At 44.2% G+C, this 20,177-nt stretch overlaps 1 protein-coding gene across 1 annotated transcript in view; it reads right to left on the bottom strand.

Annotated features, from left to right (window-relative positions):
* Window positions 1-13,789, bottom strand: part of LOC134575464 (alpha-2-macroglobulin-like) — a 248,467-nt gene extending 234,678 nt beyond the window's left edge. The window contains exons 1-2 of the mRNA XM_063434757.1: window positions 13,653-13,789; window positions 7,932-8,115 (exon numbers count right to left, since the gene is read on the bottom strand). Coding sequence (XP_063290827.1) covers window positions 7,932-8,115; window positions 13,653-13,720 — 252 coding nt within the window. The 5' untranslated portion in view covers window positions 13,721-13,789. The remainder of the gene's footprint in view (window positions 1-7,931; window positions 8,116-13,652) is intronic.
* Window positions 13,790-20,177: the final 6,388 nt, after the last annotated feature.

Raw genomic sequence — 20,177 nt, forward strand, 5'->3', positions numbered from 1 at the left:
GCTCACTTTTCTAAGCTTAGTTCTGTTTTGGACCTATTCGCGAGATAGGATCTTGCCTTGCCAACTACTGGCTGTATTAACATAACTTAAACACTTTTAGGAAGAACCCTAATCATTTTAGTAAATTCTTGACTTAATAAGGAGATTTTAGGAACTTTTCAGTTTGGCATAATGTTCTATCCACACTTTGAGTGTGCATTTCTGAAGTCAAACGTTTTAAAGCGTTAGAAATTTTAGCATAGTAAAAGTACATTTGTATTCGTTATTAAAACCAATTTTTCACCATGTTTTTGTTTAGCAGTAGTTTTTTTTACACTGAAGAGAAATACATTTCCCTCCCAATAACCCTTTCTGCTAAACTGCATCTCTGCCGAGCGCTAGAAATAATGATAAACAATTGCCAATTTGAAAAAAAATTGCTAAATTGTGAAAAAATATCTGTTACAAATACTTAAAGAAACACTCCAAACACCATAACTACTACATTGTGATAGTTTGGTTATGGTGCCAGGAGTACTCTAGTGCTCACAATTTAATTATGCAGTCTGGGAGGGGTACCGGGGCACTCCTGACCCTTTAAACACTATAGCACACTGTACTGATTATGATGTTTGGAGTGTAACTTTACAAAACATTTTTTGGTTAAGCAAAGCATAAATACACCCTGTTCCAAATTATTATGCAAATTATATTTTTCTCATTTACCTAAATAATTGATGTGAATAACAGTCAGCATAATTCTCATGTTATCAACTATTAAGAGTACAATTCAAATTTTATTGAACAAACCTCCTAATGATAACAGTATTTTTTTTAAACATATAAAACTTACAATGCACTGTTCCAAATTATTACGCACAGTAAGTTTCAAAACACTTTATAGGTTGTAAAGAACTGAAAATTGTCATTTGTTGTGTTTGCAGCATATTTACTGAAATCAAAAGCTATTTCAATCAAACTTATAACAACATTTTAACTTTTTAAACATTTTAACAGGTCACGTTACATTTTAACATAGGACCCCTTATTTGATAGCAGCTTCACAAGTCTTGCATCCATTGAACTTGTAAGTTTTTGGACAGTTTCTGCTTGAATTTGTTTGCAAGATGTCAGGATAGCCTCCCAGAGCTGCTGTTTGGATGTAAACTGCCTCCCACCCTCATAGATCTTTTGCTTGAAGATGCTCCAAAGGTTCTCAATAGGATTGAGGTCAGGGGAGGATGGAGGCCACACCATGACTTTCTCTCCTTTTATCCCCATAGCAGCCATTGATGCAGAGGTATTCTTTGCAGCATGAGATGATGCATTGTCATGCATGAAGATGATTGTATTACAGAAAGCATAGTTCTTCCTTCTGTACCAGGGAAGAAAGTGGTCAGTCAAAAATTCCATACTTTGCAGAGGCCAACTTTACACTTTCGGGGACCCTAAAGGGGCCGACCAGCTCTCTTCCCATGATTTCGGCCCAAAACATGACTCCACCACCGCCTTGCTGACGTTGCAGCCTTGTTGGAACAGAGTGGCCGCCCACCAACCATCCACAACTCCACTACTTGCACGGCACTCATCAGTGAACAGGACTGTTTGAAAATTAGTCTTCATGTATTTTTCTGCCCAATGCAGACGTTTCTGCTTGTGAGCATTGGTTAGTGGTGGCTGAATAGAAGGTATATGCACAGTTGCAAGACTCTGGAGGACTCTACACCTTGATGTCCGTGGGACTCCAGAGGCACCAGCAGCTTCAAATATCTGTTTGCTGCTATGTAATGGTATTTTAGCAGCTGCTCTCTTGATCCGATGCATGGATCTGGCAGAAATCTTCCTCAATGTGCCTTTATCTGCACAAACCCGTCTGAGCTCCAAATCAGCCACAAATATCTTAATAGTGTGATAATCACGCTAAAGTTTTTGTGAAATATCTAATGTTTTCATACCTCGTCCAAGGAATTGAACTATTTCACTCTTTTCGGCAGCAGAGAGATCCCTTTTCTTCCCCATATTGCATGAAAATGGTGCTCTGCGTAATAATGTGGAACACACTTCTTTTTCCTTAAATTGGGCTCACCTGGCAATCTAATTATCACAGGTGACCGAGATTGTTTTCAGTGATCAAAAGAGCCCTGAGACACAATGCCATCCATGAGTTAAACTGAAAAACAAAACATTTAATCTTTGTGACACTTAAATAAAATTTGCACAATAATTTGGAACAGGGTGTACATTTGAAACAAGGGTGATTATTGTATATGAATTATAAGTGTATTATTTTTTTTCCGTTCATAATATGTTATTTCAAAATAATGGAAATATCCATTATTGATGTTTGGTCATTTTTGTATGTCTTTGGAGTTTATTTTTTGCAAATGTATTTATATAGGTTCTCACTAAGTTAAAGGGTAATTCAGACATGGACCCTGTGCTTAGTGTGTCAATAGGTGTATAAGCTATACCTAATTGATGAGGCCCAGAGAAGGCTGAAGCCTGAAACAGGTTGCTGTATTTTGTGTGCAGAGATAAATTGCAGCATTTTATATCTGGACTGCCCTTGTGGGTGGGATCAGTCTAATATGAAAATAGAATAGGTTCTCCCTGAACTGCAACTCACCAAAATGCAAGCTATTAAGGGCTCTCTGAAAAGTACTTTACAATATTATAATACATTTAGCCCCATGTAGCAAAAGCACAGCTTAGTGGAAAGGGGCCTTTATCCTCAATGTGACAGGGTTAGGAGGCAGGCATAGGAGGAAGTGTGAGGAATTGGTGGCTTGAGGATCAGGGGTTGGGCTATATCAATAGGCAGCCATCTTAGAAAAGTCACTTTTAACTTGCCTACCTGGCTGAGTTTGTGTGCACCTTGTGTGTTCGCTTATTGGGCCTGGTAGGTGTCTCTTTTGTGTTTTGCTGCAGGGGGACGAGATGGAGAGGATGCTGGGGATCAGGATGGCTAAGAGAGATTGTTTGGCCAACTGAATGCAGGCCCAGCTCAATTCCATGCTGGTGGTGGCTCACAGTGGCGGCTCAAGATGGCGGCAGCTGGAGGCGTCCTGCACAGGCCACATCGTCGGCTGTGCCCGGGCCGGGGCTCGTGTACATGTGGACGGAAAGATCACAAGGTGGCCAGAGCAGGCCACGAGTCGGGACGCAGGTGCTGCATGGTCGAGGCTCTGCCTCTCGGCGCAAAGACAGTACCTCGTGGAGATCTGATGTGGCGGGTGGCTGCCCGGTGGTCCAGCAGTGTGGCCTGCTTGCAGGAGGGGGCCACAGTTGGAGAGGGGGGTGCTGCAGTTGGCGCTGAGCCCTCAGGAGCTGGTTAAGTGATGACTGGGTGACCCCCGGCAGGAGCACAGCACATGTCGGTCGGGCCGGCTCCAGGGCTACACAGAGCCAGTAGTGCACATTACAGGAGCAGGCAAGTGCAGGAGGTCAGGCTATGGGTCCCTAATCAGGCTGGATCTGCAAGGGCACCTCCTGCTAGTTCCACAGTGGGGGCCCTGTGAGACGTAAGGGACTTGCTGCAGCTGGGCATCAGTCTGGTTTGGTGCATGTGGCTGGCGGCCCCTTTGGAGGTGTAGGGACCATCACGGGCAGGCTTGCCCCCATTCCTGACATGGATTCCCCCTTGGTTAGCCTGGTTGGGGATGCAGGCGGAGCAAGGCTAGGCGAGGTTCAGCTGGAAAGCGTACTGGGGGCCATGGTGAGTGTTGAAAGAAAGGTAGCAGGCAGGCGGGTCAGTTGGACCGCGCCTCTGGGGGGGTCCTGGTAGGGCTGGAAGGGCAGCAGGTGGACTCAAGAGGTCACACATTGGCGAGGGACGAGCAGTCTCCTGGAAGGCAGTGGCAGGGGAGGCGTAGTTCATGTGGCAGGTTGCGTGGGTTTCGGAACGTCATGGTTCACCAAGTGGCAGTTCTGATGGCGCTGGGGGCAGGAGTGGATGGGCCCCATCTGCATATGCATGGCAGTGCCGGTCTGGCTTCGGTAGCTCGGCGGGGGATCGGTCTGTGAGTCCCAGTCCCAGGCGAACATGGCAGGGCTGGTCGCCAAGGTGGGATGGCAGGAGCTGGAGCCCATAGGACGGGGTATCAAAGCCCCCCAGGGACAGGTGGACAGTCGGGTTGCAGCGGGAGTCCTTGGTGTCGGGCAGGCACTCCCAGGAGTGAGACAGGAGGGTAGCCCGAGTACAGTACACTCTGCCCAGGATTTTCTCACTCTCGTCACAGGTCTCGGAGCCATTCCTCTTCTGGGCATTCTCAGTATCGGGTGGGCTCCCTGGTTGGCATGCAGGCAGTGGATGTTGTGCATCCTGGATCCATTGGACTATGTGGAGAATCCCCGGACCTTCTTTTTGGATAACGTGTCTGTGGGGTACGCGGAGCCTCTGTTACGGAAGGTGATCTTCTTTTCGGATAACATGTGCATGGGGTACGCAGTCAATAACCTGTCCGCGTCATCCAAACCGGTGGTGCGTTTGTTGCGGCGCTTTGTTTTGCTCTGTATGTCCATCAAGGTGGTTTTCTGCACGGGGCTTGTGCCCGGGTATTTGGACAGAGTGGCAGATGCTTCATCTTGTTTGCTATGGTCCCAGTTTTGGACAGTGACTCCCGGAGCGCAGGAGGTGTGACACACATGCCTTGACGTGCTGTGGGGGATACATGAGTGCTTCGGAGGCACCGGGCACGTGTGCTGCATACAGTAAGGTCTGGGAAGTGTGGGAGAGCTTGTGTGCTGGAATGGATCAGGCGCTGGTGGTGGATTCACGACTAAATACCCTGCTGTGGTTTATGTTCAGGCTGCTGGGGGCTTCCCCGGTGGTGGTGGATCGGAATATGGCGGTGCTAGCCTTTTGGTTCAAGTTTCACGGGTGGGAAGACCTTACAAAAAGCTTTCATGATTAGCCAGGTACTCAAGGGGTATTGGAAGGGGTGCAAGGTTCTGGACGCCAGGAGGCCAGTGTCCGGGAGGGTGTTGGGGGATCTTATTAGAGTATTACTTGAGGTTTGCTTCGGTGGTTTCGAAGGGCTGTTGTTTAGCGCAGCATTTCTATTGGTGTTTTGAGGCATACCGGATCGGGGAATGGGTGAGAACTTATCGGGGGAATACAGGGGGGATTCAAGTGTCAGACGTACAAATGCAGTTGGTGAGACATGCAGTTGGCAGTTGGCGCGGTCCAAAACCAATGTCAAGGGTTTGGGCAAGGACGTGATGCTGTGTCACCTTCCGGGATCACCGTTATGTCCAGTTGGCGCGGCGTTGCAGTATCTGGCAAGGAGGCAGATGGTTAGTGGGTCTTTATTGGTGCATGCGAAATGGTTCATCCCTGTGTCGATTTCAGTTTACTGGGGTTTTTTAAGTTAGGCTTGGCGAAACCGGGGATTCTGTGGCAGACCCTCTGTCCTTAGATTTTTAAAGTCTATGTTACCCTTTCGCCATTTGACCAAATACAGCTATGCCCTATACCACCATTGTCCGTTCAATTATTGAAAGAACTACCAAACAACCGACCACCCAGATGTGGAGTGTGGCACTTGTTAGCTTTATTGACCCTTCCTAACACTTCCAAAACCGCAAATACCCCAATGTTCTAAGCGGTCAGCTGGGTGGTCTCATTCGTATGCCCGAACACGTGACGGTGGCCATCTTGGAATATGAATGCGGCCAGCCGTGTTTGGTTGTTGAGCGCATGGAACTAGACTCGACCGTACGAACACCGCTAAGACTACTTCCATGTCCACAGACATGGTGTACACACGTAAAGAACGGCGTTGGGTAAGAATATCTCCCGAACCACCAGGACTATGGGAACGGATGCATGAACAGTTATTTCCCTTATAGACAGTTGTTTTGGTACTCCTGAAAGAGACTGGCCACACAGCTTGATTCTATGGAACTATTTTGGGCAGGAGCCTCGTGTCCATCAGACAGAAATAAGACCTCCATACGAATTCCGAACCCCCGAACTGATCTGGGTGATTTTTAAATATGTTGCTCACCCAGATCAGGGGATATGCTTTTTATTATGATATTATGTGTTTTGTGGGTACTTTCAGATTATCTATAAATTATGTTCCTTTTACACCTGGAGATAATTGAGTTGAGATAGTAATTGACTCAATTATCTCCCAGGCAGAGGGGAGGGATTGTATGCCCTGTATGGGTGTGTCACACTGTAGAACCCTGTTATTATTGGTTGAGAATTCTGTATCCTAGTCCCTCACAAGGTCCATGTGGGTGTACCCCTTGCATGTAGAATTGCATAAAAGACCAGTGTGGTCACCATTAAACCAGACTTACTTCACCATCAACACAAAGTCTTAGCTCGTATAGCAGTTCCCTACAACAAGAGACATCACTACTAGCTCTTATAAGAGCTTCACAACTATGCCTGCTTCTCGACTTGGATGACTACCTGGAATGCGGTAACACACCTCATACTTGGGAGAACTACATCTCTGGTGGTGGAAACCCCTCTACACTTCGAGGTGACTGCTACAGTTGCAAGCTGGTAAGTTTGGGACGCATTACTTCCGCGTTGGGGCAGCTCTGGAAGCGACACGGTTAGGCTTGGGGGTGGCCTTGGTCAAGAGGTTTGGGAGATGGGAGTCAGTGAGGTTCCGCTCGTATGTATGTTTGGGGCTGTTGGAGTGAGAATGGTGGAACTGGCCGTCCTGGGAGTCAGTGCTAATATTTTGTTTGTTTCCCCAGGAAAATCTGCATGGATCGTCGGTCATTTGTCATTTTCTGGGCCGAGAGGAGGGCTGCAGCTAGAGTTGAAGGTCAGCAGCTGGGCTTTCTGGTGGACCAGTTGGCGATTTGTTGGTTTGGTTTCAGGGGTTTCTGCTTGGTGGGCGTGTGTGATGCTGTGTTTTGGATGATATTGGGTGGGTGGGCCTGATTTATAGTTCAACACGCAGGGTGGACCGACCTGGGCCTGTCACCGCAGCGTCTGCTTGTAAAATGGATGTAGCAGGATATTACTGGGTTGAGGGGCCTACTGGTGGTGTGGTCGGAGATAGTTCCCGGCAGCAGTGGAGGCACGTGCCTTACCTGTTAGCAATCGATCACTGCTGGGGGAAGGTGAATGGCTTGACAGCTAGTTTTGTCAGAAAAGTGAGGTGAGTGATAGTGAGGCATAGGGACCTGGATGGGGGATTTCCAGGTTACTATCATTCGGATGGAGTACACCTCTCCAAAGTGGGGTGGGACTTTCTGATCCTGGGTTGTCAGGAAGGACTGCAGATAGCACTGTTTCTTCGGGGTGGCGGAGCTCAGACAGCTTAAGGGATCAAGGTCTGAGCTTGTGGTGGGATAGGGAGCTAAGGATAGGAGATAGGCTCCCCATTAGGATGGTTATGGAAATGGTTGAATATGGTTCTTGGTAACTTAGGTAGGTTTTGAGCCCTGTCGGTGGCTCAGAACCTGTTGGGGTAGGGGTATGTGGGTATACCCCTACCATGGTTAATTAAAATGTTGCCACTTTAAATTAAGTTATGTTCATGCTGGAATACTGTTATTTGTTAGTTATATATGGGTCATTGCCTTTTATAATAAGGATGTGATGGCGGGCGGTGGGGGAATTACCTCTTTTTTCTATGTTAATTTATTACTATTTAATAAAAGCTGTGGACAATTTTGACCCATATACCCTAGTGTCTGTGTTTTATTGGGATAATATGTGGGGGATTTTGTACTGATTCCGCCTGCCCATATGGTGACTATGCACCTGTCATGAGACAATTATAAAGTAACAGGAATATGTAATTGTAATTGATGAGGACCCTGCTTAAATGAGCTTACAATCTACAATCATACGTAGCAAATCGATAAAAGGTGGAAAAGTGTAGAGATCTACTGAAACATTGATTGCTATGATTTTTCTACATTTAGAATGTTACCTCTGAATTGTTCCATTATCTGTTACACTATGGTGGCATTACCTGGAATGGAATACATGAAAACATTTCTTTCGCCTGAAATGTCTTTTCCATTAGTGTTGTTTGTTGACTGCTCATGCTAAGGGTGAGCTTTACACTGGTCTGACTCGTTGCGCCGTTCACGTGCAAACAAGCAAGCTGAGAACGCAAAGCTTGGATCTCTGAAGGGACAATGACAGCATAATGCCTGGAGACAAATAACACAACTTTAGAATTTATCATAATAAAAACTGATAGGGTATAGAAAAACAGTAAAGACAATGCTTTATCATCAACAAATACCTGTCTTATAGCATGGATATATTTAATCCTGGAAGCTGGAATTTTAGGCTCTATATGCTGTGATCCTGTATTGCAGTTAGCACGGTCCTCTAGAGTATAAAACATGTGCAGTCTTTTGGTTTTATTATAACTCCAGGCAATTTATTGAAAAATCCACTCAAGAGACAGCAGTAATACAAAAGAAACAAGAATATAACTGAATTTCCTGCAAATTAAAACCTAGCTCGTCTGAGCTCTTAATGACTTTTAGATCCCTATCTTTCAAGGGTTTAACTTAAAAAAACACAGGTTCCACCAACCTTAGTTTTTGTCTCTCCAGTGATCCAAGCCAGCCTGCTGCTTCCAACCTCCAAAGGAGAAACCAAAAATCTCCCCTTACCTGCTAACAGGGAGGGGTTTATTCCCACTGCTGCAGCTGATTAATTACAGATGAGCAATGGGTTGGAGACCTTATGTCTCCCAGTTGCTTGCAAACTGAGGAGTGGAGCACCGGCACAATCTACTCTCCAAATGCTCCACCCCAGGGGCCCACATCTAAACATTCATTTAAGTGACATACAACACATACTCCTCCTGGGGTTAAATGTCATATGTCTCTCTGAACAATTTAACGGAAATATAAACTCCCTCACAAACAACACCATTCACCTTATCACAATAAACACATGATATTTTGTTGTTAATATTGCTGCTGTTGGGGGGGGGGCATGTCCTGGGCTTTGACCTGAGCAGTCGCATGCCTTAACTGCTCCGCTTCAAATCACATTGGACACGAAAAGAGGGACTGCGACACCTGTATTGGATACCCCTGCATCTCCGACCCCCCACACCGGAGATATTGGCCACCAATGACTTACTATTACACACATGGAATGCAGCCAAAAAGACCTTAGGCTCCACTGAGCCCTGGTCCCTGGCAACCCTGATATATAGCGTTCATATGTCCAACCCTTCCTTTGACCATAGGACGTGGCAACTCCACAGCTGCACCAAATTACACCACCTTTTCTCTAATGATAAATTGCTTGGATTCCCAGAGCTGCAGGATTAATTTGATTTGCCCCAACTAGCACTATTTTCCTACTTACAGCTCAAGTCTCTACTGTGTTCCCTAATCCCCCTCACACAGAACCCGCCAACCATGACCCAGGTAGAGAAGGCATGTCTAGATATGACAACTCCCCCCAAAAATCTATATTATCTACCATCTACTCAACACTGGTATGGGTGGCGCAATGGACAAACATATTATAGCATGGCACTCAGACCTACAAACCACATATACCATTAATTACTGGCATAAGGTATATATAGCATACAAGGGTAAAACAGCCTGTGTATCACACTTAAAACAAATGAGAAAACTACAATATAGATGGTACATGGTGCCTTATAGACTGGCAAAAATATACCCCAACATCTACACAGAACGGAGGACGATCTTACACATATGGTGGACATGCCCACGTATCCGACCTTAGTGGAAAGATGTAGAGAGGATAATTTCAACAATACTAGATAAACGATTACGCTCCGACCAGAACTGGGACTGCTATTCCTAACATTGGACCAATTTGAGAAAAGGAGTAGGGTTTGGATCTTTCATGTCCTGATATCAGTCCTGACAATGATAGCACAGGAAGGGAAAACTAATGGGGCACCTGCCACTAAGGCCCTGATATGGCAGATCATGACAAACTTTGATTACGAAGCTATGTCCCAGAAACACCTGACTCCCAGTAAACATATCTAAGAGGAGCATTGGGAGGACTACCTTAAGACCCTCACACCAGATTGATGGGAGCCCAAAACCTAAATTCCCCACACACACATAGACACACTATTAGACCAATGGATTGTTAAACTATTTGACCACCAGACAACAAAACTTTCAGATATTATGCTACTAGAATGCAAGGTACTTGATTCTCAGACATGTGATCTGAGGAGGATATGAGATCAGTGATTCTGATTTATTTGATGCAAAATATAATAAACAAAAACAAATTCCTTGCTCTTGTTTGAGCACTTACTAAACACAATAATCACTAACTGGAATTGGGTGGCTTTCCCACTTACCAATTTGCAATAGCAAAATATAGCTGCAAAACACACCATCCCTCTGGCTCTTTCTCCCTCACTCTGCAGCAGGCTGATCCCTTCTTTTAAAAGTCTGCCTGCTAATTGGCCAGCTACAGGTGAGTATCAATTAGTTCACATCTCTGGAACTCCTAAAGTATATCACAAGATCTGGTCTGGCTGTTATATAGCAACTAGTGCTATTGGAACACTGGCCCACCCTGCTCTCCAAATACTCTGCCCCAGAGACCCTTACCGTGGTTTGCAGAGTACAAACAATGTATCTTGCAAACCTAACATCTCTCCCTGGGGCATTTAATTGAGAAACCTCTGACTGCTGTTTAGTAAATCAGGCCTAATATATATTCCCTCAACAACCATTCCACATTTTCTCTCACAGCTTAAAATTGTATTTATTGTTTTTTATTTACCATTTTGTTCCTGGAATATTTTCTGAAGCACATCCTTCTTCAATTTGGACACCTACTCCTATGCTGATAGAACTAAGCAATTGTATTGTTCTTGGAAATGTGAGTACATTCTCACCTTTATTTTGATATACACAATTACAGAGAGCACTATATACTTTTGATTTTCCTTCCATATACATCCATGCTGCTTAGAATATTGTGAATATGAACAATCTTTAGGTGGAGATTGTGCCACATCATGCCTGAAACTTTGAGCTTTAGACAAATTGTTTGTGAGTGTATCTGCTATCTTTTGGTTTTCACAATAGTAAATTTATATTTACAATATTGCACAATTGGAGTCTTGCTTTGTCATTTCATATTTTGCACAGCAAAACTCTGAAGTCACCAAGACAACATCCATATCCACTAGTGGAGATTATACCACTATACGCTATTATTACTGGGGCTTGTATGAACGTTTCATGTTAATGTGAGAGGTTGTTTGTTATCTTGTTGTTTGTTATCCACCCTTTTCTGAGAAAAACTACACTATTGATCATTTTCTTTTTACGTTTGACATGTAACTTCTGAAGAAGGATCAAGCCATTTAGGATTCAAAGCTACTTTAAGAAAATTTGGACTGCATGTTATTATTTTATTATTTTAATAGTTATTTTTATTACCTTCAACCTTTAAACGTATGTGCTGGTTTTTGGGTACAGCCTGTTTCTGAATGTTATTGTTGCTGCTGACACAGCTGCAGCAGTTGATGTTGCTGCAGCTTAACATAGGAAAATAAACAGGAGTGGCTTCTCAAGCATACGAAGGTTCTAAAATGTGAAATTTTAGTAACTTTTGTAGGTAATTTATGAGTAAGAATAATATTTTGCCAAGCGTTTATACTGCAAATGCTCTTTAACCTGTTTCCTTTTACATGTTTTTCAAGATATCTATCCACCAATATATGGAATCTTGAGGAGATAAAAAAGTGGTTGGAAAGGCAACCCAACTTGATCAACCCCTAGGGTCTCATTCACTGTTCATGTCACTACAAATTTATTTAGACTTGAGAATAGTACCCACCTAACTTCTCACTCAGTTCATTACTAGGGATGTTAGTGTTAAAATTAATTAAATTCTTACACTTTGTATGTATAAGTTTATGCTTCTCAACAATTGTAAAATGCAATCACTCTGTTACACCACCATGTAATATGTTTATCCGGATTTATTCTGTTTCAATGTTTAATTTACTACGCTGTACCATACACGTGTTCATCATTTGTAAACGTCTTATGCATAAGAAAAAGAAAACTTTTTTAATAAATTAAAAAAAAAAAAAAAAAGTGGTTGGAACACACAGACAGATTTGTGTTTAGAACAGTGCACCAGAGTTCCCACATAATATCAAAAGGGAGAAATGTGGCACAGAAATACAGATCCGCTAATTTGTATTTTATCATACAAATAAAGATAACTAATTCATTTGCTACAGATTTGAACATACACTTTCAAATATTTCCTGAAAATGTATTTATTGTTCAATTATGAAATTGTACATGTGATACATTATGTGAAAGAGAGTGAGAAAAATAGTTATGTAATAAATAAATGATGGAAGATTAGACAACATAGAACATGATAAATGCAGGTAGAGCATGAGATGATAAAATGTGAGACAAAATGGCACATGTGATAAATGAGGCATATCTCTCTACAATTCGCATTTGAAAAGTTAGTCATTTTTATACTAAAATAAAAATTATTCACTGGAATATAGAGGTAGGGAAAATAAAAAAGGTATGAGAAAAGAAATACCAGAAATATATATTAATAAATATATCAATAATTAACATGCCCTTTTCTTACAAAAATGGCTTATGGGTAATCAATAAGGTATTAACTTGTAGCAATTTAAATGCAAAAGTGATTCATTTGCCATCTTCTGAAAATTTTAACTTTTAAACTCATATGAATTAATTTCACATTTAAGCCTATCTTAAGCAATCTGAAGTATCCATTAACATAGGCAATAAAGTGGTGCATTGACATCTACATTAATTTAATTATAGTTAATCTATTGGCAAGTGATATGTTAAAGAGTTCAGAACTTGTTTCAGCTCCGAAGAAGTTTGGCCATGCCACCAGGCCTCTCCTGGTCATAGGTATTTTAGTGGGACACTGGATCAATTTCTTAAATATTCAATCTATAAAATCTTCGTTAGTATTTTTTTCTTTTTTTTTTGTTAAATCAATGCAAGCAGAACTCTTTAAAAGTGCATATGATTGATGATAAATATTCAGGGAACATTCAGCATCTGAGAAGTACCTGTACTCTAATACTTTTATATGTATAGATTTTAGACAATTTTGCAGCTATCTTTTTAGATACCAAGTTGTAACCAAGTTTGTAATTGCATCTAATGGGAAATCTCCACATTTGACTATAGCGAGTTTCTGGATTTAAGAAAGGGGTTTTATCTGTGGATTAAAAGTTTCTTAAATAATCTCAAAAATGCCCTCTTTAAAATATATATATATTTTTACTGGTCATATTTCTAGGAAGTCTACAGATTTAATTGTATTCCTAGTTTTTTTTTTTTTTTTTTTAATCTTTACCAATGTCCTGCCTCAAATGGTGCACAAGGCATCTTATGATGGCATGCACCCCACAACGGTAGCAGCATGCATACCATGGTGAAAAGCTTCTCAACGCATTTAAGAATGGAATGAAGTGTGATTATGCTGGATTTTATGCTGACATGAAAAATAAAACGTTCCTTTCTTTTAACTAGCCTCCCAGATGTTGCTGAACTACAACTGCCATGATTCTCTGGCTATCCATTTAATTCAAAGACTCAAGGAAGTTGTAGTCCAGGAACATCTGGAGGACCATAGTTTGGAGAACCCTGCTTTAAAAAGTCAGACATAATGAAATGAGCAAACTCACAGTTTTCCTACCACTGCTCCAGTGAAGAAAAGCACGATTAGTCCCAGAAGCAGGAGCCGAGGAAGCATTGTACACTGCTCTGTGTATCCTCTCTGTTACTGTGCTGGATAGATCTTAAATGTTCACTATAAATTATCAGCACACTGGTACACAGGATGCACATTGACCATAGTATGGCTAATATTTGTTGAGTTTTGAATGCCAGTTCAAGGACTGTTTGAGGAGCGAAATAGGTTTCAAACAAAGATAAATACATTACTAATTAAATAGTGAATTTTGATTAAATTTCACAACTGTGCAATTTAATTCACAAATTCTAATGAATTTCCTACATTGGCTAAAAACCCATGGTAAGTGCTATTTTAGCATGTTATATCACACAATGGATACTTAAGGTGCATATTTTTTTTATTAACTATTCAGCATGTCACATTAGATCACTTTTATTTGGTTCATTTTTAAAACATTTTTTGCAATCACAACTAAAATGCATTCTTCATTATTTCAACCCATCACAGTTTTAAGCCATATTCATTGACTGTGCATGTCACCCGCCGGCTCTTAGCTTACGAATTCTGCCTAAACTTGTTATGAACTGGTATGGTACTGTGGAAGTATGAATTTCTGCTTCATCAAACCAACTAAGATTGGAAGAACTTTGGAAGCTCAACACAGTGCGGTAAATGTGAAACCACTCGTAACTGGTTGGAGTTGGGGACTCCAGACACAATAACAACTAGATCACTGTATACCTTGATGATCCATTTTTGATCTCTTTCCCATCCTCAATGTTTGAGACGTTTATTTTGGGATTCAGACCTTTCCCACTATCTTTTTTTATCTTTTCTTTTTTAATTAAAGCGGCACTGTCATGCCGAATTCCGTTTTTTTTTTAACCCCCCTCCCGCCTCAACTACATCCAATCGACCCCCTAGTCACCCCCAAATGCCCCTATGCCCCCCACATTACCTATTTTTTATTCTTTATTTTCTGCCCGATCTTTATTCAGGGCGCCGCCATCTTTGTGTGGGTAGGTGAAGTCCCTATGGGACACGTCATCTACCCACACTACACAGACTGTGAGATTCCCGCACATGCCCAGTGAAACACCTGGACATGCGAACGGGAATTTCACCTATTCATTCATTCATCAGACAGACGAATGAATGAATAGAAAAAATCAGACGAACAAACTAACACTGTGTATCAGTGTTAGTTTGTTCGTTCAGTTTATTACAAGGAGGGAGCTACCGGCGTGCAGCTCCCTCCTTGTAATATGTAACTATAGAAGCGGCAGGGAGCAGAGCTCCCCACCACTTCATAAGCCCCCCAGGTCCCCCCCTCACTCTATGGGGGTCAATATGACCCCCATAATAGCACAAGGGAGATTAAAATCTCCCCAATGCCCCTACTCGCTATATCGCGAGTAGGGGCATGTCCACTAAACAGTGAGCAGCCTGTGGCTGCTCACTGTAAAAAAAAAAAAAAAAAAAGGGTAATAAGGGGGGGACGGGGGGCCTACTGTCCTCCCCCGCCGGCCCCCACCCCTGGACGGCGGGTGGGGGCCATAATGGGAATGAGGGGGGACCTACTGTCCTCCCCTCAGGCCCCCACCCCTGGGCGGCGGGTGGGGGCCATAATAGTAATAAGGGGGGGGGACCTACTGTCCTCCACCCCCCGGCCCCCACCCCTGGGCGGCGGGTGGGGGCCATAATAGTAATAGGGGGGGGGGGGGACCTACTGTCCTCCACCCCCCGGCCCCCACCCCTGGGCGGCGGGTGGGGGCCATAATAGTAATAAGGGGGGGGGACCTACTGTCCTCCAGCCCCCGGCCCCCACCCCTGGGCGGCGGGTGGGGGCCATAATAGTAATAAGGGGGGGGACCTACTGTCCTCCAGCCCCCGGCCCCCACCCCTGGGCGGCGGGTGGGGGCCCTAATGGAAAAAAGGGGGGGGGGACCTACTGTCCTCCCCCCGGCCCCCACCCCTGGGCGGCGGGTGGGGGCCATAATAGTAATAAGGGGGGGGTCTACTGTCCTTCCCCCCCCCCGGCCCCCACCCCTGGGCGGCGGGTGGGGGCCATAACGATAATGGGGGGGGACCTACTGTCCTCCCCCCGCCCCCACCCCTGGGCGGCGGGTGGGGGCACTAAGTAAATTCCCCCCCCCCCCATCAAGGTGACTAGGGGTGCCCAAGCCCCTAGTCACCCACCCCCCACCCAAATAAAAAATGCCCCTTCCTACCCCCCTCACCCTAAAAAATAGTGAGGGGGGAATAAAATTGCTAACCTGTAAAGTAAAATTAAACTTACCATTCGACGTCTTCTTTTTTCTAAAATCTTCATTTTTCAGCCCCAAAAAAGGCCAAATAAAAAACCATCATAGCCGTCGAACTAAAAATAAAATAAAAAACCCGTGCGCAAAAAAAAAACCCGACGAAAAAGAAAAAACCCGAGCGCACACAAAAATAATCCATCTTCACCCATGGAGGGCTCCGCGCAGACTGAGCTCCGCAGGGCGGGGCAAGGCTTATAAAGCCTTGCCCCGCCCTGCAATTAGCCTAAGAACACTCTGATTGGTGGGTTTAAGCCAATCAGAGTGCTCTTTGTCATTTTACAAGCGTGGGAAAGTTCTTTGGAATTTTCCCACGCTTGTAAAGTGTCACAGAGCACTGTGATTGGATGGCTTGAAATCCATCCAATCACAGTGCTCTGTGTCATTTTACAAGCGTGGGAAAGTTCTTTGGAATTTTCCCACGCTTGTAAAATGACACAGAGCACTGTGATTGGATGGATTTCAAGCCATCCAATCACAGTGCTCTGTGTCATTTTACAAGCGTGGGAAAGTTCTTTGGAATTTTCCCACGCTTGTAAAATGACACAGAGCACTGTGATTGGATGGCTTTAAATCCATCCAATCACAGTGCTCTGTGTCATTTTACAAGCGTGGGAAAGTTCTTTGGAATTTTCCCACGCTTGTAAAATGACACAGAGCACTGTGATTGGATGGATTTCAAGCCATCCAATCACAGTGCTCTGTGTCATTTTACAAGCGTGGGAAAGTTCTTTGGAATTTTCCCACGCTTGTAAAATGACACAGAGCACTGTGATTGGATGGCTTTAAATCCATCCAATCACAGTGCTCTGTGTCATTTTACAAGCGTGGGAAAGTTCCAAAGAACTTTCCCACGCTTGTAAAATGACACAGAGCACTGTGATTGGATGGCTTTCAAGCCATCCAATCACAGTGCTCTGTGTCATTTTACAAGCGTGGGAAAATTCCAAAGAACTTTCCCACGCTTGTAAAATGACAAAGAGCACTCTGATTGGCTTAAACCCACCAATCAGAGTGTTCTTAGGCTAATTGCAGGGCGGGGCAAGGCTTTATAAGCCTTGCCCCGCCCTGCGGAGCTCAGTCTGCGCGGAGCCCTCCATGGGTGAAGATGGATTATTTTTTTTGTGCGCTCGGGTTTTTTCTTTTCGTCGGGTTTTTTTTTTTGCGCTCGGGTTTTTTATTTTATTTTTAGTTCGACGGCTATGATGGTTTTTTATTTGGCCTTTTTTGGGGCTGAAAAATGAAGATTTTAGAAAAAAGAAGACGTCGAATGGTAAGTTTAATTTTACTTTACAGGTTAGCAATTTTATTCCCCCCTCACTATTTTTTAGGGTGAGGGGGGTAGGTAGGGGCATTTTTTATTTGGGTGGGGGGTGGGTGACTAGGGGCTTGGGCACCCCTAGTCACCTTGATGGGGGGGGGGGGGGGATTTACTTAGTGCCCCCACCCGCCGCCCAGGGGTGGGGGCGGGGGGGAGGACAGTAGGTCCCCCCCCCATTATCGTTATGGCCCCCACCCGCCGCCCAGGGGTGGGGGCCGGGGGGGGGAGGACAGTAGATCCCCCCCCCCTTATTACTATTATGGCCCCCACCCGCCGCCCAGGGGTGGGGGCCGGGGGGGAGGACAGTAGGTCCCCCCCCCCTTTTTTCCATTAGGGCCCCCACCCGCCGCCCAGGGGTGGGGGCCGGGGGCTGGAGGACAGTAGGTCCCCCCCCCTTATTACTATTATGGCCCCCACCCGCCGCCCAGGGGTGGGGGCCGGGGGGGAGGACAGTAGGTCCCCCCCCCCCCCCTATTACTATTATGGCCCCCACCCGCCGCCCAGGGGTGGGGGCCGGGGGGTGGAGGACAGTAGGTCCCCCCCCCCCTTATTACTATTATGGCCCCCACCCGCCGCCCAGGGGTGGGGGCCGGGGGGGAGGACAGTAGGTCCCCCCCCCCCTTTATTACTATTATGGCCCCCACCCGCCGGCCAGGGGTGGGGGCCGGGGGGGAGGACAGTAGGTCCCCCCCCCCTACTACTATTATGGCCCCCATCCGCCGCCCAGGGGTGGGGGCCGGGGGGGAGGACAGTAGGTCCCCCCCCCCTTATTACTATTATGGCCCCCACCCGCCGCCCAGGGGTGGGGGCCGGGGGGGAGGACAGTAGGTCCCCCCCCCCCTTTATTACTATTATGGCCCCCACCCGCCGGCCAGGGGTGGGGGCCGGGGGGGGGGACAGTAGGTCCCCCCCCTACTACTATTATGGCCCCCACCCGCCGCCCAGGGGTGGGGGCCGGGGGGGAGGACAGTAGGTCCCCCCCCCTCATTATCTTTATGGCCCCCACCCACCGCTCAGGGGTGGGGGCCGGGGACAATAGGTCTCCCTCCCTTATTTTACTTTACGGCCCCCACCCGTCATTTAGGGGTGGGGGGCAATATTTTTTTTTTTTTTTTTCTACAGTGAGCAGCCACAGGCTGCTCACTGCTTACTAGACATGCCCCTACTCGCGGTATAGCGAGTAGGGGCATATTATTTACTAATACCAAGTCATTTTTACTTGGTGTTAGTAAATTTGGCTGAAAGACCAATTTAGGTCTTTCAGCCTTTTAGTAGATAGCTCCCTGATACCGTGGGAATTAGGGAGTTATCTACTAAGCGGCTGCAAGATGCAGCCACAGCAATGAATAGGATCGGAGTTTCATTCATTTGAATGAAATTCCGATCCGAACAAAGTACCGAATTGCATCCTAACACCAATGGAGAAACGGTGCTCATTCTGTTAGGATGCAATTCGGCAGTTTTGCCGGCGTTCTGTCTAAGTGACAGGACTTTCGGCAATACTGACAGGAAGTATTGTGGGAACTGGGAGGAAAGCTAGGGATCATGGGAAAATTGCTCTGACCAGCGGAAATGAAGCACACTTTGCTCCTCCGCTGGTCAGAGCTGGTCAAGCGGAGGAATCCCATAAGACAAAGAGTCCCTACTTTGTCTTATGGTTTTAAAGAAAACTAAAGAAGACAGGAAGAAAAGAATAACAGATCCTGAGAGAGGGGGAGAAGAGGAAGAGATTGAGGAAAGGTAAGTTCGGCATGACAGTGCCGCTTTAAATATTCTTTATTTTTCACAATTAAATAAATAACAGACATTTCAGAACATTACATTCAAACATGTATCATACATATGACAAAAACATTCCTTCTACAAAAGGGGGGTTTATATCTTCTCAGAAGTTTAAAATAATGTTAACTTTAACTTTTCCTTCAAGTTAGACATCAAGGCTGTAGAGCTAAGTTTCCCTTATATAATACAACCTTCTAATACTTAAGGGTCCTGCCCAGCAGGTAGTCTGTTCTGATAACTCAAGTAATTTTAAATAGTTTTCGTTTATTGATATTTGATTACGGTTTACTCTTGGATTTGATATACTGATCCCTTGATCCATTTCGAGCTGGTAAAGCAATTGATTAATAAAGTGATCTTTAAATGGGACTTCTATTTGTTTCCAATGTCTGGCAATAAGAACATTAACCCCTTATGGACACCGTTTCAGAAGCAATTTTTGCATTTTTTGCTATTTGTGTTCAACTGCAATTTGCATTTCACTCATTTATTGTACAAACACATATTATTATTCTGTTCTTTTGGACGACAAAAAGGACTTTAATTTGTTGTGACATATACATATATAAATTCTCATTTATTAAAAAAAAATGCAAAATAATGGGAAAAAAAACAAATAAATGCATTTTTTCCAAGTTTTGGCAATAATAATGTGTGCATAATATGTCCAGCTTAGGAAAAGTAATTCAAAATCAATTAATGTATGTGTTTTGATTTATAGAGTACATAATACGTATAGGATTAAAACTTATTTTGAAAGTTACAGGTCACAAAATACAAGAACTAAAATAAAATATCAATGTGAAACAATTTTTGAAGTTGGTATGTTTGTCTTGTATGTTTAGTAGCCATCACATAAAACAAAATTGCCACACAAAATATATATATTGATATATTGATGCCACAAAGGCATTCCATTTGAGAAAGCAGACACTCCAGGGTATCTTGTTAGGCATATATTATAACTTAACTTGCCATTGTTTTTTCACCAATTTATTTCAAATTTTGTAGTGAGAAAAAAAAAAATTGTTTTACATACTTGTTGCATTTTCACTGGGTATTTCATACACTTGATTAGTGCCACTGTCAT

This window comes from Pelobates fuscus, chromosome 10 (genome assembly GCF_036172605.1).
Source record: "Pelobates fuscus isolate aPelFus1 chromosome 10, aPelFus1.pri, whole genome shotgun sequence".
Classification (NCBI taxonomy): Eukaryota; Metazoa; Chordata; class Amphibia; order Anura; family Pelobatidae; genus Pelobates; species Pelobates fuscus.